The sequence below is a fragment of the Anoplolepis gracilipes genome, chromosome 1, assembly GCF_047496725.1.
Source record: "Anoplolepis gracilipes chromosome 1, ASM4749672v1, whole genome shotgun sequence".
NCBI classification, from domain to species: domain Eukaryota; kingdom Metazoa; phylum Arthropoda; class Insecta; order Hymenoptera; family Formicidae; genus Anoplolepis; species Anoplolepis gracilipes.
In genome coordinates, this window is record NC_132970.1 from 16,397,187 (window position 1) to 16,419,536 (window position 22,350).

The 22,350-nt window shown below is 26.7% G+C and overlaps 6 protein-coding genes across 9 annotated transcripts; 2 read left to right on the forward strand and 4 right to left on the reverse strand.

Annotated features, from left to right (window-relative positions):
* Positions 1 to 1,213: 1,213 nt before the first annotated feature.
* On the reverse strand, positions 1,214 to 4,841 carry LOC140667661 (eukaryotic translation initiation factor 2 subunit 2-like). 2 transcript variants are annotated; one of them, XM_072895801.1, is made up of 7 exons: positions 4,659 to 4,841; positions 3,934 to 4,191; positions 3,373 to 3,530; positions 3,264 to 3,295; positions 2,214 to 2,404; positions 1,553 to 1,837; positions 1,214 to 1,332 (listed from the first exon to the last, which is right to left on the reverse strand). In XM_072895801.1, the coding sequence occupies exons 1-7, from the start codon at positions 4,674 to 4,676 to the stop codon at positions 1,288 to 1,290; spliced, it is 987 nt and encodes a 328-aa protein (XP_072751902.1). In that variant the 5' UTR covers positions 4,677 to 4,841; the 3' UTR covers positions 1,214 to 1,287. The 2 variants fall into 2 exon arrangements, with proteins under 2 accessions (XP_072751902.1, XP_072751912.1); XM_072895811.1 differs by lacking the exon at positions 3,264 to 3,295 and having other exon boundaries at positions 3,374 to 3,530; positions 4,659 to 4,838.
* A 1,867-nt stretch (positions 4,842 to 6,708) lies between these two features.
* LOC140666707 (eukaryotic translation initiation factor 2 subunit 2-like) lies at positions 6,709 to 10,681 on the reverse strand. 2 transcript variants are annotated; one of them, XM_072894197.1, is made up of 7 exons: positions 10,510 to 10,681; positions 9,602 to 9,859; positions 9,021 to 9,178; positions 8,912 to 8,943; positions 7,615 to 7,805; positions 7,042 to 7,326; positions 6,709 to 6,833 (listed from the first exon to the last, which is right to left on the reverse strand). In XM_072894197.1, exons 1-7 carry the CDS (start codon positions 10,525 to 10,527, stop codon positions 6,789 to 6,791), a joined length of 987 nt encoding a protein of 328 aa, XP_072750298.1. In that variant the 5' UTR covers positions 10,528 to 10,681; the 3' UTR covers positions 6,709 to 6,788. The 2 variants fall into 2 exon arrangements, with proteins under 2 accessions (XP_072750298.1, XP_072750308.1); XM_072894207.1 differs by lacking the exon at positions 8,912 to 8,943 and having other exon boundaries at positions 9,022 to 9,178; positions 10,510 to 10,680.
* Positions 10,682 to 10,840: 159 nt separating this feature from the next.
* On the forward strand, positions 10,841 to 12,426 carry LOC140666720 (uncharacterized protein CG1161). Its single transcript, XM_072894218.1, has 5 exons — positions 10,841 to 11,070; positions 11,149 to 11,267; positions 11,517 to 11,631; positions 11,699 to 11,839; positions 11,977 to 12,426. The coding sequence occupies exons 1-5, from the start codon at positions 11,014 to 11,016 to the stop codon at positions 12,124 to 12,126; spliced, it is 582 nt and encodes a 193-aa protein (XP_072750319.1). The 5' UTR covers positions 10,841 to 11,013; the 3' UTR covers positions 12,127 to 12,426.
* A 188-nt stretch (positions 12,427 to 12,614) lies between these two features.
* LOC140671774 (ADP,ATP carrier protein-like) lies at positions 12,615 to 14,444 on the reverse strand. Its single transcript, XM_072903401.1, has 4 exons — positions 14,138 to 14,444; positions 13,787 to 14,045; positions 13,352 to 13,583; positions 12,615 to 13,241 (listed from the first exon to the last, which is right to left on the reverse strand). The coding sequence occupies exons 1-4, from the start codon at positions 14,289 to 14,291 to the stop codon at positions 12,975 to 12,977; spliced, it is 912 nt and encodes a 303-aa protein (XP_072759502.1). The 5' UTR covers positions 14,292 to 14,444; the 3' UTR covers positions 12,615 to 12,974.
* A 160-nt stretch (positions 14,445 to 14,604) lies between these two features.
* Positions 14,605 to 19,518, reverse strand: LOC140671526 (flotillin-1). The gene is made up of 10 exons (XM_072902891.1): positions 19,379 to 19,518; positions 18,937 to 19,012; positions 18,610 to 18,700; positions 18,218 to 18,361; positions 17,840 to 17,959; positions 16,730 to 16,945; positions 16,458 to 16,645; positions 16,183 to 16,393; positions 15,759 to 15,923; positions 14,605 to 15,680 (listed from the first exon to the last, which is right to left on the reverse strand). Exons 1-10 carry the CDS (start codon positions 19,428 to 19,430, stop codon positions 15,663 to 15,665), a joined length of 1,281 nt encoding a protein of 426 aa, XP_072758992.1. The 5' UTR covers positions 19,431 to 19,518; the 3' UTR covers positions 14,605 to 15,662.
* On the forward strand, positions 19,512 to 22,326 carry LOC140671836 (splicing factor C9orf78). 2 transcript variants are annotated; one of them, XM_072903522.1, is made up of 7 exons: positions 19,512 to 19,642; positions 19,882 to 20,341; positions 20,423 to 20,531; positions 20,618 to 20,763; positions 20,849 to 21,067; positions 21,524 to 21,657; positions 22,151 to 22,326. In XM_072903522.1, exons 2-7 carry the CDS (start codon positions 20,220 to 20,222, stop codon positions 22,309 to 22,311), a joined length of 891 nt encoding a protein of 296 aa, XP_072759623.1. In that variant the 5' UTR covers positions 19,512 to 19,642; positions 19,882 to 20,219; the 3' UTR covers positions 22,312 to 22,326. The 2 variants fall into 2 exon arrangements, with proteins under 2 accessions (XP_072759623.1, XP_072759711.1); XM_072903610.1 differs by having other exon boundaries at positions 19,522 to 19,642; positions 20,191 to 20,341.
* The last annotated feature ends 24 nt before the right edge of the window (positions 22,327 to 22,350 follow it).

The following is a 22,350-nucleotide window of genomic DNA, read 5'->3' on the forward strand; positions in this document are numbered from 1 at the left end:
TTATTGTGTAAAAATTATGTACACATATAATATTTCTTAAGATATACATTCTTTCTCAATTTTGTGTTTTTATTAATTTTATGTATTCATAATTAATTAGATAATAATTATTCCTCTTCTCTTATATACTTGAAATGTATCATTTTGCTCCAGAGTACACAAGATATGTTAAATGTAATCATTAAAGAAAAGTTTTTCTACATTGATTAGTTATTTCTATATATAGTTATTTATTATTATCTTTATTTTAAAAAATCTTTAATCAAATCCTTCAAAGGTACTCAAAAAAATATGAGTTCAATAGAAATTTATTGTCTAGTCAGGATGTTATTGAGTAAATTATTTAAAGAAAACCTGTTATCATATAGTTATATAGTATCAAAAATGTTTTAAAAGAGATTTTTATGCTTGCACAATTTTGTGAATTTACTATTAATTTACTTTTTATTTAAAAAATACAAAATTGTTGCCTAAATTTTTAAATTCTAATTCAATGTTCTTCATCATTTAATATCTGAAGAGAATTTTCTTGTAGAATTTCTAGATAAACAAGCAAATAATATTGCAAGAACTATAATTTTAGTTTTTATTCAAGTTAACAATAATTAACAAAAAATTAAAAATAAGAAATTAAATAATTATTTTAACCATTGTGAATATTTTTTTTTTCCATATACAAATTTCAATCATAATGATTGCATCTCAAATTGATTTTTCTCTCTCAGAAATATCTGAGAATCGAAAATGTGACAGTTAATAGAACGTAGAATGAAAAGATTTCATAGCTAAAGTATTAAAAGACAAGTTAAGGATTTTACAATTTTACATTTACAATCAAGTTACCTTTTCTTTTTATATTAGTATCGATAAATATAAGATAATTCAAATTATATATAATATGTATATAATGCTATCTACACTTACACTCCTCATTGACTTCTATTATAAAAGTCTGTGACACTCCTGTATTGAAATTGAAATGTAATTCTTATGAATAAAACATGCATATAGAAAAAAATATCGACACAACAGTTAAAATAATAATATTAAAAAATATAGAATTTAAAGATTATATGAAGTAAATTTTCAAAAGTTTATATTTTAGAATGTAATTTAGAATGTAATTTTAAAATTTTTCATATAGAATTCAATAGCTTATATAAATAATTCTAAAAAAATTTAATTGTATTCAAATCAATTTGAAATGCATTCATTAAATCTATGCCATATATTTATATTTCATAATATTTTATTTACATTAGCGTTTTCTTACATAGAGAAAATTGCTTAGGCAGTTTTCGCACGGATAGCAGCGCGTTTTCCTGTGACAGCCTGTGAAAAAAATATAGAAAAATCTGATTTGTAAAGTTGTATTTATCTTATTACTTGTATATTATTATACTTATATAATACTACTAATGTGGTAATTATACATTACTTTCCAATTTCAATTATAATTATTATCTCAACGTAATAGAGCCTATCGAATATCGCGATATAAAAACGTTACTATGTCATTTAGATCTCCTCAAAAAATAACTAGATAATTTACCTGGAATCCAGACTTTATGCTAGCGACGGAGCATCTTGAGCCACAGGTCTCGCATTGTAAGAAAAAGAGTCGAGTATCTTTTTGAAGGATCGTGTCCGGCGAACGACACGTATGACATGTAACATATTCCTTGATATATCTCCTAAGAACGTTCTCTATTTGCTTCTGTTGGAATCGACCTTTGATAATTAATTGACTGTTACCATCGACCGAGCCGCTTGTGCCCAACTCGGCCAGCAAAAAGTCCAGTAAATGTTTTGGTTGCCTATGCAATGTTTTACAAATCTGCAAAGTATACACATTTATAAGATAGAACTTCACAATGAGTGCTTTCATTAAGTGATACAAGCGTCATTTATCTTGGCTTATTTTTGAAAAAAGACAGAATATTGCTCTTGTCGACTTTTGTCACTAAATGGAAAGCATGCAATGTTGTCTGTATCTCGTAGATATATTAGAAAGACAGAGAAAAGAAGAGAGAGAGAGAGAGGGGGGGAAAGAGTACATACATTTAATGATAATAATTATATACATTATTATAATAATTATAAATTGTTATTAAAAAACCATTATATAAAATAACTATCATTATATAAAACAATTACTAATAATAGTTGCAATAATCAATTAATAATTATTAATTAATTAGAAAAGCACATACCTCGGTGAAATTAGCGAAAGATGTTTTCTTCGTTCCAATACGTACTACTTGTGGCGGACGCATGACAAACTTCTGTTTTTTACCAGCTACCATATCAGGATTCTTCTCTCGCATGATATTAAATACTCTAACTAATAATTCATCATACGTATAATCTCTGTCCGAGCCCACCCACAAGCTTGGTTCCTCCACTAAGAAGAAAGAATAAACAAATTTTTATCTAGTATTAACTGTGTCAAAAATAGAATAAACAAATTTTTATCTAGTATTAACTGTGTCAATAAATTTTATCAAACTCACATGTGAAAATATTAGAATTGAACAAAGAAGAGTGCAAATAAAAGTAATATATATAATATTTATAGTGTTATTAACAGATTAAAATAATTTAATTAAAGAACAAACATATAGTGTAATCTAATATTACATATATGGAGATATAGAAAATTTATTAAATACATAGAGATGTTTTAAATATATTAAATAATTCTCATATATATCATAAATATAAGTAAGTAAACCTAAAACAAGGATATTTTACGGATCCTGACTTTCTTCTTGATAAAAAAAAAAAGAATATTAAATACACACATACATGCACATGCACATGCACATGCATGCATGCATGCATGCTCAAATATTTGCTTCTTTATGCGATAGTTTATTAAAATTGGAAAAATTACTTAATTAAAATTATAAAATTATTGGACTTTTAATTAATACCTCTAAATAATACACCACGCACACACATATATATATATATATATATATATATATATATAATTTTTTTTCTATTTAAATAAATATAATATACTCAAAAAAACTCAAAACACTAAATAATATACTCAACGAATTAAAGTAAAATTTTGTTGTTATATATGTGATGTATATGTACATAATGCATGTGTTTTCAAAATAAAAAAATCTTTTAGTCTAAAAATTATAATTTGAAAGGTATGTTTAAATATCGATTTTATTATGAAATTCATGAGTGCAAGAATAATTAAAGCGCAAGATTAATGTAATTAAAGAACACAAAGCATGTCTTACCATACTCTGCACTTCGCTCAGATTCAGTGCAGCATGTTAACAAATAATGGGTAACATAAACAACTAAATGCAAAAAGATGTTGATATAAGTCATTTCTTATGATACATACCATTTTCCTTATCTTCAATTTCCTTGCGTTCTTCTTCTGCTACTAATTCATCAAGATCCTTCTTCTTCTTTTTCTTTTTCTTTGTCTTTGAGAAATCCATATCTAAGTCAAAGTCATCATCCATTATAATTTCTTCAACTTGTTGCTCTATAGGTTCCTGTCCAATAAATAACAAGATTTCACAAAACTTAAAACATAAGTTTATCAAGTTTATTTCTTATTACTAAAAGAAACTAATGGTACAGACTTTTTAATTTATGCAATTAAAGTACATACAAGATAAATTAATTTTATATATAATTATAGATATAATTATATATATATGTATATATATATATATATATATATATATATATATATATATATATATATATATATATAAAACATATCCTTTTATTTAACTGCAATATTATTTTTTTTAATTTATCAGAAAACATCTGTCATGAAAAAATTACAAAAATAATTAATAAAATATAACAATAAAAAAAAAGATACTGAGATCAATAAAAATATCCAGTATAAAAATATGTAGCTTTCACAAAAATGTTTTTTTTTCTTACCTCCTTCTTGGCATCAGGTAAAGCTGCTTCTAACTCATCTAAATTAAAAGCCTTTTTCTTCTTTTTCTTTTTTTTACCAAAATTTTCCAGATCCAATGCCTCATCATCTTCGACAACTGTAGGTTCAGGCTCCTGATTCTCTTTGTCAACAATGTTCTCAGTTGCATCACCGCTACTGCCTCCTTCATTGAAAGCCGCATCAATGTCAAAGCTAGTCTTCTTCTTCTTCTTCTTCTTTTTCAAGGTTGGATCAAATACCTAAAAAATTAATCAAAATAAGTAATTATTTTAAATTATTTTATATTCTTATAGTTCTATGATTATACATCAATCTGAAAGAATATCATATAAATAAAGCAAATGAAACACTCTTAATAAAACTGACCAAAATTTAGTAGAGAATGTAACAGAGAATAAGTATGTAAACATATTGAACTTTTCATAAAAATCTTTTTGCAACGATTCGAAAAATTATTACGTGACAGTAAAGCATTCGCGCAACAAGGATTTTGAGGTTATATTAAAGTGACAATTTTCTTCTTCGCTTTTTCCAAATATATTTGTTCAGCGAGAAAATAGTCCTTCTTAGGATGATTTTTTGTAAATAACGAAAAAAAGCAGAACTTAATATTCTTTCGACAGAAAAAATTGAATAAAATAGCAAATATTAACCAATTATATATTTATTGAATCGAGTAATTCGCCGGTAATGATATTTTACGTACTGAATCCTCTTCCGTCATTTTCCTGATTGTAGATCGTTCTTGTTTCGAATGAAGAAAATTCGAAATATTTCAAACTCTCATCGTGTGTCGTATACTGCTCCAAAAGACTTGAATCTTGCATTAAAAAAGATTGCATCAGAAAATACCGAAAGACACACACGGTAGACATACACGGGGTCTGTTCGTTTTAGCTGAACTGGCTGCACTAGTTCAGAGTTTATCTTTCTTCTTCCAATACAAAAGGAAAAAGATAAACTCTGAACTAGTGCATCAAGTTCAGCTAAAACGAACAGACCTACGATGGCTTTACTGTGTTTTATTACCAACTTAAGGCAAATGAAATAAGTATCACAGGGATTAATTTTTAGGTGTATACTTGTGTGCTCTCCCTAGATTTTGATTCGAAAAGAGATAAAATAGAGAATATGTATATATATATATATATATACACATATTCTCTATTTTATCTCTTATAAATAAATAATTGTATATATATATAATAAATAAATAATTATATATATATATAATTATTTATTTATTGTGCTCAGATTATATATATATATTTTTTAACATACACACAATAGGTCAACTTTTTGTAGAAAGATTGAGTTTATATTAAAATGAATTTGTAACATTGGGAATCTTAATTTTGTTATTAATTTTGTGTTTTATTATTAATTAAATTATATTAATCATCCCCTTGCATTCCTTACATATATTTAAAATGCAGCATTCACTCTAGACTCTAAAATACATAAAAAGATATATTAAAGATATATAAATGCCTAAAGAAAAGATATTTCCATATTAATTAGTTATTTATTAGATTTATTTAACATATAATAGATTAGAGTTCCTAATCAAACCTGTCAAAGGCATTCAAAAAACATGAAACAGTTTGAGAGAAATTTATTGTTTAGTCAGAATGTAATTGAATAAATTATTTAAAGAAAACCTGCCATCATATAGTATTAAAAATGTTTAATTATAATATAAAACATTTTTATGCTTGCACTATTTGCAAATTTGCTATTAATTTTGTCTATTTAGACCTATAATTTTATATATAAAAAAATAAAAAATTGTTACCTAAATCTATTGTCCTAACAACAATCCAATATTTATCACTCAATATCTCAAGAAAATTTTCTTGTATAGTATTTAGATAAACAAGCAAATAATATTGCAAAAAATATAATTTTAATTAGTTTTTATTCAGATTAATAATAATAATAATAATTAAAATCATACAAATTAGAAATAGAAAATTAAATAATTATTATTTTAATCATCGATATATTTTCATATACAAATTTTGATCCTAATGATTGCAACATGAATTAATTTAAATACAGAAATATAAATATTATATAATCTGGACTATCATAAATTTAATAATATCAAACCTAGTGTAAAAAAAAAAGAAAAATAAAATATGATCTCAGTTGTAGTCTTTAACTTTCCCTAACAATTTAACAATATAACTTAATAATTATAATACTCTAAATAATTTATAAAATCTTCTCACTCTTTTTTTTTCTCAGAAATCTTATAATCTAAGAATCCACACTTAAAAGATTGGGATTAATGTAGTCTGAGAATTGAAAATGTAACAGTTAATATAACTGTAAATAGAACTGTAAACTGTAAAATAGAATGAAAAGACTTCATAGTTTAGGATTGTTAAGACAAGTTAAGGATTTTATAATCATCTTTTCTTTTTACATTAGAATCGATATTAAACAATCGATATAGCAATCCGAGTTTAATAAAAACACTAGCTAGTGTAGTTAAATTGAAATGTAATTATCATGAATAAAATGTGTATATAGAAAAAATATATCATCACAGAATAGTTAAAATAATAGATATTGTTTTATAAAGAATACATAGAATTTTCGAAAATATTTGTGATGTAACTTTTCAAAAGTTTTAGCAATATTTTTAAAAAATTCTAAAATTTTTCATATAGAATCCAATAATTTATGTAAATAATTCTAAAAAAATTTAATTGTATTCAAATCAATTTGAAATGCATTCAGTAAATTTGTATTTATTATTTTATAGTATTTTATTTGCACTAGCATTTTCATAGATAGAGAAAATTGAGATCTTAGATAGAGAAATTGCTTAGGCAGTTTTCGCACGAATAGCAGCGCGTTTTCCTGTGACAGCCTGTGAAAAAAAAACAGAAAAATTTTATTTGTAAATTTCTTTTTACTTGTATATATTATTATATTTATATAATACTATTATTAATGTGGCGAATATGCATTACTTTTCAGTTTTAATTATAATTATTATCTTTAAACGTAATAGAATCGAATATCATGCTGTACTAATATTACTACATCATTTATATCATCTCAAAAGAATAATTTACCTGGAATCCAGATTTTATGCTAGCGACGGAACATCTTGAACCACAGGTTTCACATTGCAAGAAAAAGAGTCGAGTATCTTTTTGAAGGATCGTGTCCGGCGAGCGACAAGTGTGACATGTAACATATTCCTTGATATATCTCCTAAGAACGTTCTCTATTTGCTTCTGTTGGAACCGACCTTTGATAATCAATTGACTATTACCATCTACTGAGCCACTCGTACCCAACTCAGCCAGCAAAAAGTCTAGTAAATGTTTTGGTTGTCTGTGCAATGTTTTACAAATCTGTAGATTATAAGAAATTTGCAGTATTGCTTGCATCTAACAAATTGTATATTAGAAAAAAAGAGAGAAAAAGAGAGAGGGGAGAAAAGCATATACATTTAATAATAATTATTATACATTGATGTTGTATGACACGTAATAGTAATTATATATTGTCATTAAGAAAACCGTTATATAAACAATTAGCAATTAATAAAAATAATAAGTTATATTAATTAATAATTATTAGGTAATTAATAATTATTAATAAACAATTAATAATTATTAATTATTTAGAAAAATGCATACCTCGGTGAAATTGGCGAAAGATGTCTTCTTCGTTCCAATACGTACTACTTGTGGCGGACGCATGACAAACTTCTGTTTTTTACCAGCTACCATATCAGGATTCTTTTCTCGCATGATATTAAATACTCTAACTAATAATTCATCATACGTATAATCTCTGTCCGAGCCCACCCACAAGCTTGGTTCCTCCACTAAGAAGAAAGAATAAACAAATTTTTATCTAGTATTAACTGTGTCAAAAATAGCTGTCAATAAATTTTATCAAACTCACATGTGAAAATATTAGAATTGAACAAAGAAGAGTGCAATTAAAAGTAATATATATAATATTTATAGCGTTATTAATAGATTAAAATAATTTAATTGACAAACATATAGTGTAATCTAATGCATTATAAAAGGTTTATTAAATACACAGAGATGTTTTAAATATATTGAACACTTCCGAAATCACAAATATAAATAACAAACCTAAAGAAGGAATGTTTTAAGGTTCCTGACTTTCTTTTGATAAAAGATGAATATTAAATACACACATATAAATACATGCACATGCATGTATGCACACTGATATTTTTGCTTGTTTATGCATTAGTTTATTAAAATTGAAAAAATTCCTTAAAATTTCTTACTAAAATATCAAATTACTATATTTTTAATTACTATCAATAATAACACATACATATATATTATTGTATTATTGTAATTTTAATCAGAAATTTTAAGTAATTTTTTTGCAATTTTAATATATATACATACATATATATGCATATTTTGGAAACATATCAAGGGTGTCATAACATAAAGGTGTATCATCAATTAAAAAAAATATAAAAACTCTATATGCCTGCACATTATAACAAAACTGCTAATTTGACTCTAAAGTTTATGAAAATAAATATAGAAATATTTAGATATGTATCATTTACATATGTATCAAATACAAATTTTAAATCTTCTTGTTTTATTTCTGTAAAGTTGCAATTTCAGGTTTATGTCCTTATGTTATAAAAACCCTCAATATAATATATCAAAGCACTAAAGTAAAATTTTGTTATTTATGTGACATATATACATAATATATATATATATATATACATATATATACGTATATACATTATATATGTATATGTATATATAATATATATACATAATGCATGTTTTTGAAATAAAAAATTTTAGTCTAGAAAATAAAATTTGAAATGTTTAAATATTGATTTTATTATGAAATTTATGAGTGCAAGAATAATCAAGTGTAAGATTAATGCAATTAAAGAACACAAAGCATATGTCTTACCATACTCTGCACTTCGCTCAGATTCAGTGCAGCATGTTAACAAATAATGAGTAACATAAACAACTAAATGCAAAAAGATGTTGATATAAGTCATTTCTTATGATACATACCATTCTCCTTATCTTCAATTTCCTTGCGTTCTTCTTCTGCTACTAATTCATCAAGATCCTTCTTCTTCTTTTTCTTCTTCTTTGTCTTTGAGAAATCCATATCTAAGTCAAAGTCATCATCCATTATAATTTCTTCAACTTGTTGCTCTATAGGTTCCTGTCCAATAAATAACAAGATTTCACAAAACTTAAACATAAGTTTATCAAGTTTATTTCTTATTATTAAAAGAAACTAATGTTACAGACTTTTTAGTTTGTGCAATTAAAGTACATACAAGACAAATTAATTTTATATATAATTATAGATATTTATATATATATATATATATATATATATATATATATATATAAATATCTATAATTATATATAAATATAAATATAAATATATATAACACATCCTCTTATTTAACTGCAATATTATTTTTTTAAATTTATCAGAAAATATCTGTCATGAGAAAATTATAAAAATAATTAAAATTGAATAATTAATAAGATATAATAATAAAAAAAATACTGAGATCAATAAAAATATCCAGGACAAAAGAATGTAGCTTTCACAAAAATATTCTTTTTTCTTACCTCTTTCTTGGTATCAGGTAAAGTTGCTTCTAATTCATCTAAATTAAAAGCCTTTTTCTTCTTTTTCTTTTTTTTACCAAAATTTTCCAGATCCAATGTCTCGTCATCTTCGACAACTGTAGGTTCAGGCTCCTGATTCTCTTTGTCAACAATGTTCTCACTTGCGTCACCAGTACTGCCTCCTTCATTGAAAGCTGCATCAATGTCAAAGCTAGTCTTCTTCTTCTTCTTCTTCTTTTTCAAGGTTGGATCAAATACCTAAAAAAATTAATCAAAATAGATAATATTATTTCTTACTCTTATAATTTTATGGTACATTTATACAAGAGTATAATACATGTTAATATAGATCTATAAGAAATATCAGATTGTCAGTGCTAAAAGAGAAAAAAAGCCCAGATGTTTAACAATATTATGCAGAAAACATGAAAGATATATTTACTATTATTTATTTTCATATAATTTAATAAAATATAAGTAATTAATATTAATAATAAATAAGTAATAATAATGAATAATAATTAATATATAAGACAAATAACAAGGCAGGAATATAAATAAAGTAAATAAAACACTTTTAAGCTCTGAAACTGACAAAAATTTAGCATAGAATGTAACAGAGAATAAATATATAAATCTTTTTGTAATAATTCGAAAACTTATTACACGACAGAAAAATATTGAATAAGAATTTTGAGGTTATTAAATTCACAATTTTCTTTTTCGCTTTTTCTAAATATATTTGTTCATCAAAAAATTAATACTTAATAAGAAGATTTTTTCTTTGTAAATAACGAAAAAAGAAGCAGGACATAATATTCTTTCAATATAAATTCGAGTAAAAGAGCAAATATTAACCAATATGTTTATTGAATCGAGCAATTTATTGGTAATTATATTTTACGTACCGAATCCTCTTCCGTCATTTTCCTGATTGTAGATCGTTCTCGTTTTGAATGAATAAAATTTGAAGTGATTTCAAATTCTCATTGTCTGTCTCACGCTGCTCGAAAAGACTTGAATCCTGCATCAGAGAAGATTGCATCAGAAAATACCGGAGGACACGATGGCTCTGTTGTATTCACCAACCTAAGGCAAATTAAATAAATATCACAGGGATTAATGCATTGTAAAACTAGGGATTCTATTTCTAGTGACTCTTGGATCTCCCTGAATTGGTTAGAAAATCTATTCGATTTGACAATCTGTGTGCAGAGCATTTTTCGACATCGATCACGTGGCAATGACGTCGCACATGCGCGTGAAAATCAGTTATGTCAATACATGTCAATTTACTGTGCTATGATTTAAATGACGATCATGTGTAATAATCATTATTCTTATACGCGATTTTGTGTGTGATTACGTTGAAAATTGACAATTTCGACGTTTTTCTTAATGCGAAAGACATAATGTTAAAATACATTCCTATCACGATTCTTATTTTAACCTGTTTCTCTCAATCTGAGGTTAGGATGCATTTTCCGCTATATTTATAATTTAGAAGATTGCAAATACGTTTAATGACATTACAAATGACATTTCAGGCACAATACGACGATAAAAGATGCAAATGTATCTGTCCGAGTCTTTCTTCCGTTATTAATACAACACAATCATCTATGGAACGTCTCACATATATCATAAATGTTCCACCATTACAATGGTATTTAATAATTTGCGTAAAATGTGCAATATATTTTCTTTATTCTACTTTAGAGAAATCCATATATTTTGATAAAACATTTCTTTTTTTAATTGCGATTAAAAAGACTTTTATATATAAATGACGATATGCATATATATAAGTTTCAAACAAATTGATATAGAAAGTTTTATATTGCTTATTTATATAATTTGTAATCTTTTATGCAATACGATTGTCATCATATCATAATACATATGAAATTTATAGTAAATGCGAGAGTGTTGTTCTACCAAAACTTGGAGATCAGATAAAGGGAAAAGAAGAAATATTTTGCCCACGATGTGACTGCAAATATGAAAATAGGAACACAACTATCATTAAGGTACTTTTTACAAATAAATGTTATATCGCTACTGTATAATTTGACGAAAATATTAATATTGTTACAGATCGTAGTGATAATAGTTATATGGGTTATATCACTGTTGGTGATATATATGTTATTCTTAATTTGTTTGGATCCATTACTTAACAAACGCATACATAAGGCTTCAGCAAATATTGGTTATCATGAACATAATAATGAGGAGGCAAGTGTGAAGAAAAATTTCTTTATAAAAATTTTCTTATTGTTTCTCTGATGCTTGTATATAATAGAATACTATTAGTAAGTAAATTAAATAATTTTTTTTTTAAATCAAATTAATTTGATAATTTTCTTTCAAAGGACGATTCATCTCTTGCACCTGGAACTTCTCATCCAATGGGAGAAAGGGGCAATGTTTTGAATCGTGTTGGACATCAACAGGATAAATGGAAGCGGCAAGTTCGTGAACAAAGGCGGAATATTTATGACCGTCATACTATGCTGAATTAATAATTACACATTTTGTTAAAAATATATGTAAAATATCTAAAATATAGAAACATTATTTGCATTAATAATTGGTTTAATATTATGAAATAAATTTTCTACAAAAATTTGTATTTATAAAAATATAGTGCAGTAGTAAAGAGTATTAAGATCAGCAGATTAGATTCATTTTCGTAAAATTGACTGATCTGTCATAGGCTGATATGTTAATATTAAAAGTATGTATGCAAAATTGTTAGATATAATTTATTTTGTGTGATTTTAATATGTACATTAAACAATAAATTATTAAAACACATTAATCGCTCGCATTATAATGTTCATGTTTTTTTATCAAAGGTATTCATAAATAAATACACAATCTAATACTTATATATCCTATATATATATATATATATATATATATATATATATATATATATATATATATATATATATATATACAGAAAAATTCATTGTACAATGGAAAACTAATTTGTGATAAGATTTTTGTAATTTTGGTCCTATAACATGAGAATTCTTTATAAAAACGGTTTTAAAACATAAAAAATTATGGTGAAAAACTAAATGTTATCTTTTCTATATATTTTCTGTGATAAAAAATGGTTTTTATTAATATATAACTTAGAGATAACTCCATAGAGATCTATATATCTTTATACTTATATACATAGATCTATATATATTTCTAAGTTATATATTAATGTGTGTGAAAAACATTTTATAGATATATTTATTCTATTATATATGAATGTAGATTTTAAACACGATTCTCTTAATCACATACATTTATAATACAATTTCTTACACAATCTATACACTGCGGTAAAATTTATGAAATTCATAAAATTTTACAAATTTTTCGAGATTGCTCTTTCGATTGATTCCTTGACCGTATCGTATAACGTCAAAACGAGAGCACCACCGGTGCCACGAAGAATATTAGAGAATGCGCCTTTGAAGAAAGCTCTAGGTCCTTCTGTCTTTGTTATTTTTATCCAACAATCCAATGTATTTTTGTACATTACATCGGTCTTACTTCGACCCGACTGCATCATCATTCGTCTCCTGACTGTATCGAAGGGATAGGATACGATACCCGCTAACGTTGTTACTATCTGTAAAAAAGAAGTAAAATAAGAAACATTCTTAATAAAACATCTATTATATTTTCTGTTTCGTCATCATATATTCATTACGCGTATCTAATAGAAAGAAAAGAAGATACCTCGGCAATTATAAAATTCATATACAACGGTGTACTCTTGGGATCAGGCAGCGTACCCCTTACGGTATCGTAAAATCCGAAGTATGTTGCTCGATATATAATAATCCCTTGCACGCTGACGTTAAAACCACGATATAGCCCGAGCATTCCGTCCGATTTGAATATCTTTAATATGCAGTCTGATATACCCATAAATTCCCGTTTCTCACCCTTTCCGATATCGGCGGCCAATCTAAAAAGTTCAAATCCACACTATCATCTTGTGCACATATAAATATAATTTATATATATTATATAATATTATATATTATTATATATTATATAATATATTATTATATAGATTATATAATATATTATTATATAGATTATATAATATTATATTATATTATATAAGATTATATTATATATTACGTTTGTTATTTATACAAAACGTACCTAGTACGGGCAAAGTCAAGCGGATAGACGAATAAAAGGGATGTCGCGCCAGCGGCACCGCCGGCCGCTAAATTTCCAACAAATTGTCTCCAAAACGCGTCCGGTGGCACATTTCCCAGGAACAAGACTTTGAACTTATCCTTAAACGCGAAATTGAGTGCTTGAGTCGGAAAATATCGGATGACGTTGGCGAGATTGCCTCTCCAAAAGCTGAGAAATCCCGTTTCCTTAGGTATACGTACGAACGCGTCTAGCATACCTGAAATCCAAATTTCCGCGATTATTCGCTAGCCAATATAACATAAAGAGACTAATCAAATTATTTTTATATACACATATAATATAATATACCCTTGTATCGTTCCTCAGGTTTGATCTGTTTCGAAGTGTGCTGTACTTGCAGCAATAGTTTCACTCTTTCTAAAGGAGCGACTCCAGTCTTTGCAATCGCCGCGGATAGACCTCCAGCTAGAAAGTCTATTAAAAAAGATTTGTACACGTCCATTTCTCAAGAGGCTGCTCGAAATATATACTTATATTATACGATATTTTCAAGAAATTCACAGTCCGTCACGTATGGATCAGTTGACGCAATTCTTGCAAATTCTTTTTTTTATCATACGTGTTCCTATTAATATTATGGAAATATTGCACATTTTTGTACAATCTGTCAAAAAAAAAGAATAAAGATAACATAAGCTCTACTCTGCCGTAAATCGTTTGTTTCGTAATTTTTTTTTCCTCGAAAGTTTGTAAAAATTATTACAATTATGCGAAAGAATTGTAGAACAAATAAGATAAGCAAGACACACTGAAAAATGTGCTTGTAACATTTACTTTGCGTTATTGCTTTACACAAAATCGCATACATATTTATTCGTTTATAAAGCTTTATATATTGGTCATATAAATATATGTAATTCGAAGCTTATTGAAAGGCTACATTACAATTCATATAAATGATAAAATCTCTGTGACTTTTATATGTATTTATAAATACGATAAAATATATTAGTTTTTTTTCTTTTTTTTCACACACATATCTTGCGAATGCAGAAAATAGAACGCTCGCGCAAAATCACATATAAATTTATTTCAAAAACTAAGAAGATCTCTTTTCATATTGAACGATATTTTTTATAAGTGATGTTTAAGAAACATTAAATACTTTCATCTCTAAAAAGAGAGTCATTTGGTAATTTATATTTAAAAGGTACATATAATATATATATATAGAATATTTGGGAGAATGGCATTCGGCACATTTTGGCATAGAATTATACATAAACATGAACCATTACGATCGGCTCTTAAGAGATTTGACAGAACGCACACACGATTTTTTTATTAACAAATATGTGTTAAATTGATAAAGTATTTTAAACAGTAAAATGTGAAGAACGATTAGTGTGTATATATATATGTATATATACACATAAGAGTAATATCAATGATACTGTATTAATGTTATACCACACTTTCACTGTCAAGAAGAATAAAAACTATTGGAATAAATAATAGTTTCTTATTTTCATGAATTTTTTTTAAACTGATTAAATTAAATCGCTTATTTAAATTTGTACTAATTATTCCTGACTTTCGAAATTGAAAATAGTATGTCGATCAAAAAGACTAGTAATACACACGTGCGTTTTTACATAAATGGCACAGCAAAAGTGTGTGGAATCTTTTTTTTCTAATATAATACTTTCCACATTATAAATTATATACTTGATCTGTATTACATAGAACAAAATGCATTTAAAGTAAATGTATATATAAAAAAAAGCTCATTAAACATTTTTTATAAATATACATATTGAAGAACGACACATCGTAATGATCAAGGAATTCGAATGCTCTTGACATTGCACGTTTACGCAGCATGAACAGACTGAAAAGAAAAGTTTATAAATAATAAGTTTACCTTATACATTTCTTTAACATAGACAATCACAAGCTTTGTGCATACCTTTGCAATGTCCACGCCTGTCAAATTTTTAACAAGGTCTGGAACACGTTGTACAATATTGAAAACTTCTTCGGTTAATTTTTCTGCACCAATAGTGCCATTACCACTTGAGACCATAGTTATCTTTTTTGCTTGAGAAAGAGGGGCAGCTACTTCGGCAGCAACCTGTAAAGCAAATCGAAAAATCAGAATATTTTTATTTTATTTAACACTTTTTTCTTCTTTTATTCGCATGTATAAAAATTTCCGTTTGATAATGCATAAAATAACATTTTTATTGCATGTATTCATAAGTAATAGATATGCACATAATGAAGAATAGAGAAACGATCTAGATGCTAAGAATAAAAATAAAACTGAATAAAGAATAAGAAAAGTAAATTTAAAATTAGACCGGGAATCTCTCAGGAATAAAAAGATATACTTTTGGAAGTGTATCAAGCATCATATCTATCATAGCTGCGCTCTTGTATTCATTCCATGCAGCGGCTTTCTTCGCCATTTGTTCTGCCTCTGCCTTAGCTTTCGCTTCGATGGCAAAAGCTTCCGCTTCACCGCGAATTTTGATAGCCTCAGCTTCAGCTTCAGCTTCCATTACAAGGCGCAATTGGTTCGCTTCAGCCATTTTCTCTAATCTGGAAGCAAAATCTTAAATGTATAACGAAAACTCGATCTATATAAGTATGTGTAATTGAATACCTGTATTTTTCCGCATCAGCAGGACGTCGTATAGTGGCGTCCAATTCTCTTTCGCGTCTTAACATTTCCTGCTCCTGCACTGCAATCTCCTGACTACGTTCTACAACTTTTACTTGCATCTGCTCCTCCATGATCCTCTGTTTGGTCTTCGCCGCTTGAAGTTCAAAAGCCATTTCTGCTTCAGCTTTCTGCGAATTTAATAATATTTGGATATTTGTATCTTGTCCACAGAATGAATACATTATCGTAGAAAGCGATAAAAATCTGCTTACTTTGGTTTGAACCTCGACGTCGTAGGCAGCCTTTTTCAATTCAAAATCACGTTGTGCTTTCGCAATCTCTGTATCATTCAAGAAACGAGCGGCCATTCTTTGTTCCTCGGCAATAGCTTCTCTAATCTGAGCGTCTCTGCGAGCCTCTGCCTCACCTATTCTAGCATCTCTCTTTACTTCTGCCGTACGTGCCATACCGAGTGCTTGTAGATAACCCTATAAATAATAAATAAAATTGTAAAATACTATATAATAGAACTTATTATATAATATGATACGACAAGATGATTTCAGCATTTGAGTAAGCAATGTCTCTGTGAGTAACATATAAAGGCTACATACATATGTATACCACTGTTCTCCAACAATATAATATTGAATCTAATCTTTAATTATTAGCGTTCTAATAATATTAGTACTTTTAATATTTTCTGTAAATAATGCGAGAGACATTTTTAAAAAACTATATTTTCATTCTTATTCTTTTTATTGATATTACACATTTTAATTAAAAGAAAAAAATTTTAATTAGCACTATATCTCCCCTTAGAATTAAAGTAACAATGATGTGTATTTTGTGAACAAAGTTTTGCAAGTGCGCACAATTGTGCTATTATTACAAAAAGCGATGAAAATATGCTGTAAAAATCCGTTTTCCAACATCTGAAGAATTTGCAGTAAAAATGTTAGAATACATAGCAATGTGTGCCAAGACATTAGACATATAATAGTGATAAAATAAAATTTGAACATACCTTTGCCCCCTGTAAGTTGCAAAACAAAAAGGTATTCAATATTTACAATATACAAGTGGATCTTACTATATTGTTATAAACCTCATACTAATTATAAAAAAAACATTATTTAAAGGGGGTCTTTTGAACATCTTTGTTTTCTATGTACACTTTAGTAATTTCAATTATAATTTTCTAGATATATGTGACAATGGATTAAGTATGTATGTCTTTGATATTACCTTTTTCTCACAGTTAAACTTTTGAATATTTATACATTAGAATTATATACTTTTATCATTTGTGTGTTTATATATCACAATAATTTGTATATTTATATATTTTTTTATGTATTAAAATTGTGCAATAAACTTACTTCTTCGTCTCGAATATCTTTTAATGTATATGACACAACAGTAATGCCCATATTAACTAGATCACTGCTTGCAACCTCAAACACTTCCTTGCTAAATTTTTTACGATCTTTGTAAATTTCCTGTAATAAAGAAGGTAGAATAAAAAATCAAGCTATAACTTTTTTTAATAATTGATTTGAAATTGTTTACTGCTATATATGTAGAGCTAATAAAATCACATAAGAGAATCCATTATAGATGTAACGTAGGAAAAATCCTTAATATGATATTAGATTTAAAAAGTATTTTTGTTCCTTTTTTTTATATGAAAAAATAAACTATTATGAAAAAAATTTATTCGTTTTGTTGCTGATAGATATTGCCATAATTTAACTCACCTCTACAGTCATACTGCCCATTATAGCCCGTTGATGTCCTTCTAAAGTCACAAGAGCTATGTTGTGTATCTCATCTTCAGATTTTCCAAGAAATTGTTCACATGCCGTAGATAGCATTTCCTCATTTTGTCCTTGAATTTTTACCTAGTACCAATACAATATTTTACAAGCATCTGATTAAGATATCATAAAACATGTTTATATTTATATTTGGAAAAGGCACTTTTAAAATTTAAATAATAAACATACATTATTGTTAAAGTGAAATACATCAAACTGGAATATTCAATTCAGATTATACAAGTTTGTCAAAATTTTATCATGTATATAATAATTATAAATAATAACATTTTAAAATATATATATAGAAATAAATAATTTTTTAAAATTACCTGTGCTATGCCTGTTACAGATATTGGTACTCCTTGACAAGTATATACTGTTGGACTCTCGACTTGTAGAGTCATTGTATTTAAAGAGATTCTGTAAAAAATAAGATACATAAATATAAAACACTCAGGAACTTATATCCTATTATATCCTCATATTATTTATATATATTTATTTACATGTTACAGATTTGTTTTCTTATAGCTAAACTGAGTTTAACTAGCTGCATTAGTTCAAAATTTATTTTTTTCCTTCCAGATTAAATTAATACAGTCAATTTAGTTCAGCTATAAAGAACAAACCTTTAAAAGTACTTATGTAACACTTACTTTTGTACTTGTTGCACGAGTGGCCAAACAAATACCCGTCCTCCAGGTACCAAAAGAGGTTTGCTGTAGCAACATCCTTGATGTAAAAGTTAAAAAAAATTAAAAGTTATATAAATATAAAGTAACAATAGAGAAAATTCAGAAAAATCTATATCTTTCAGCAATCAATATTTAAATCAATATTAATAAAAATTAGCATTGCAAATTTTATATATATATATCTAATATAAATAAAATATGTTAGGCCTAATTGTTCCTGATCGATCCTCTGTTTCCCCACCGCTGTGTCATTCAACAAATCAATTATCTCGTAGCACAGGAGGAGCGCTCCTCCCTTGTTCTTCTCCTCTTTTCACGAATGATTAATCAGTAAAAAGATGCGAAAAAAAGAGAATAAATCATTTCGAATGACAGACTCTATCTTTTTGTTGGTTGGATTTACCTGAAACTACGAGAGCCTCATTCGGGCCGCAAGTAACGAATCCACAACTCATGATTACGCGTTGACGTATTACGACACAGTGTGTCAGACGTAATTTCACGCACTTCTTCACAATTGACAATTATGTACATATAATCACAGAGTATCAGAGAGTCAGAGAGAAGCCTGAGAAAGATTCGACATTTTCCGTGAAAACCCCGTGAGCCTTTTCTATAGGATAATGCTATCCTATAGAAAATCGAGACGAGAATTAGAAAGAAACAGGTATATTTTCGGCTGGATCTTCGTCTCTTCTTCCATCTACTGTCTGAGCTAAAAACATTTCTCATAAAATATTTTGCAATAAAAGCGATATTAGCGGTACGCAAACTTTCGGAAAATATTTTTGTTCTTATTTATCAATTTAAACAATGAAATTGGAAATAGTTATAAATTATCTTTTTTTTTTTTTTTTTTTAATTCCTAAAGTACACTGAAGTCAATGTTTTTGACTGTGACATTAGAATAGCATCAACGGCATCAACCAACCAGTGAATTCCTGACAAAGATAGCGATCCACCCAGCATCCAGCATCTATATATTTTTTCTATGAATTAAAAATATATATGGGATAAAAAGTCATTGATTTTTTTAGGAAATGAAAAAGTTTATTACTCGTAAATTGTAAAACTTTATGTGAAAATCTTTAGCTTTAGTAAACATCATTTTTATTTCTCATAAAACTAGACAAGAGTCACTTTGACAGTCGCGCGTGTGCATTCTAAGCGAGTGTGTTTATATAAAAAATATATAACAATATATAAGTTTCTCAGTTAGAAGTGTCAATTTTGGCTCAAGAAATATGGACAACAATGACGAAGAATCGCATAATATTCAGTTTAAGAAGAAGAAAAGAAAACAATTAAGGAAACGTGAAGTTCTGTCAGATGACAATGACAGCGAGGGCGAAAAAGTATCTGTCAGGTACACAACATATACTTATTTTATATATATTATTTAAATATGCAGTAGAGAAATTATTCTGATTATAAAGATTTATTTTAGAGAGAAAGTCGAAGAGATGAAGATTATCCAAAAACTTCGTGAAAGACCAGCAGGTGTCAACGTCGTTGGTTTAGCTCTTGGAGAAAATGCTGCATCTGATGTAATAACGGTATGTGGTGTACATGTAATGAAATTAAAACATGAAATATAATGTATGAGAGAAATATAAAAATTAATAAGTTTATGTTAATTTAGTCTGATCCCTTCAACATGAAGACTGGAGGAATGGTAAATATGGCTGCATTAAAAAATACAAAAAATAGACAAAATGATGCATATGAAACTGGCATTGGAACACAATTTAACGCAGAGACTAATAAACGAGATGAAGATGAAGAAATGTATGTATATGTATCGATTTACTTCTATTATATATTGAAGGATTTATACAGATATATAATAAGCTAATATAAATATTGTTATTAGGGTTAAATACATAGAAGAGGAATTATCAAAAAGGAAAAGTAAAAATAATAACGATATGGCAAATAGTACATATAATGAAAAAGGCTCATATTGCTCACCCGAAGAAGCAGCATTACGTGCAGTACCAGGACACTTAAGACAAAGTTCAGCCAATCGTAGTGAGGAAATGCTTTCAAATCAAATGCTCTCCGGCATTCCAGAAGTTGATCTTGGGATAGAGTAAGTATTTCTTTATAATTTAGACATGAGGAAGAGAAAACAATAATGAATATGTTTTACATCAATGGAACAATAAATCTTAATAACATAAATAATAGAATTAAAATTAACAGAAATGTTGAAAATCCTTAATAGGTTTTGATAGAAAATATTTTGATAATACATACTTTTTAAAAAAATCTACTTGAACAAAATTGTAAATAGCTTATATATTATAAAATATTAAATGATGGAATTTTAGAAATTATTTTAAAATTTATGTACATATATATATGTATATGTATATAAATGTGTTAAGTCTTTTGTCACTTTATTAAGTTATTTTTCTTAGAAAGAAAATCTTTTCAGCAAATTTACTTATATTAGAGAGAAAAAAAAGAAAGAGTTTTTCATGTTACAAGCTTTATGGCAAAAATTATTTTTAAAAATACAATTAAATTAAAAATTATCTTTCAGGGCTAAAATTCGTAATATTGAAGCTACAGAAGAAGCAAAGTTAAAACTACTTTGGGACAGACATAGAAAGAAAGATGGACCATCGCAGTTTGTTCCTACTAATATGGCTGTAAATTTTGTACAGCACAACAGATGTATGTGAATCTCTGTTCTTCTAGTTAAAACAATTATTTCAGAAAAAACACAAATTATTATTGCAAATCAGAAAAATTTTAATTATACTTTTATAAAAATATTATACAAAAAAATACACAGTAGCTGAAAAGTATCTAAATTATTTATTTTGTGATATATAATTATTATGAAAAAATTAATAATTAATTGAGGTAAAAATATTTTTCTTGTTTGAAATATTTTCTCTTTTATGATATTTGTTCTTTCTGATACAATTGTACAACCTATTGTAGAATTCACAGATATTAGAAATAAAATTATTTATATAAAGATGCAATAACGTAAAAATTAAAAAAAAAACAAACATATGTATGTATGCATTCATTTTCAAATTAATAATCAAACAGGTGTTTATTATAATAAAATCATACGTATTTTGTTTTCCAATATAATTAATTTTTTGTATTAAATATAGAACTAAATAATATATATATATATTAATTTTAATTTCAGTTAACATAGAAGATTCAGATTTCCAAAAATCGCAGCAAGAATCTGATAAGAAAAAAAGCACTGCCAAAGAAGATGTTCGAGGAAAGCGAAAAGACAATGGAGAAAAGGCGACAGATGATTATCATTATGAAAGATTTAAAAAGCAATTTAGACGTTTTTAAATTGGATAGTTTTATTAATTAATTTTGTTTATATACGTT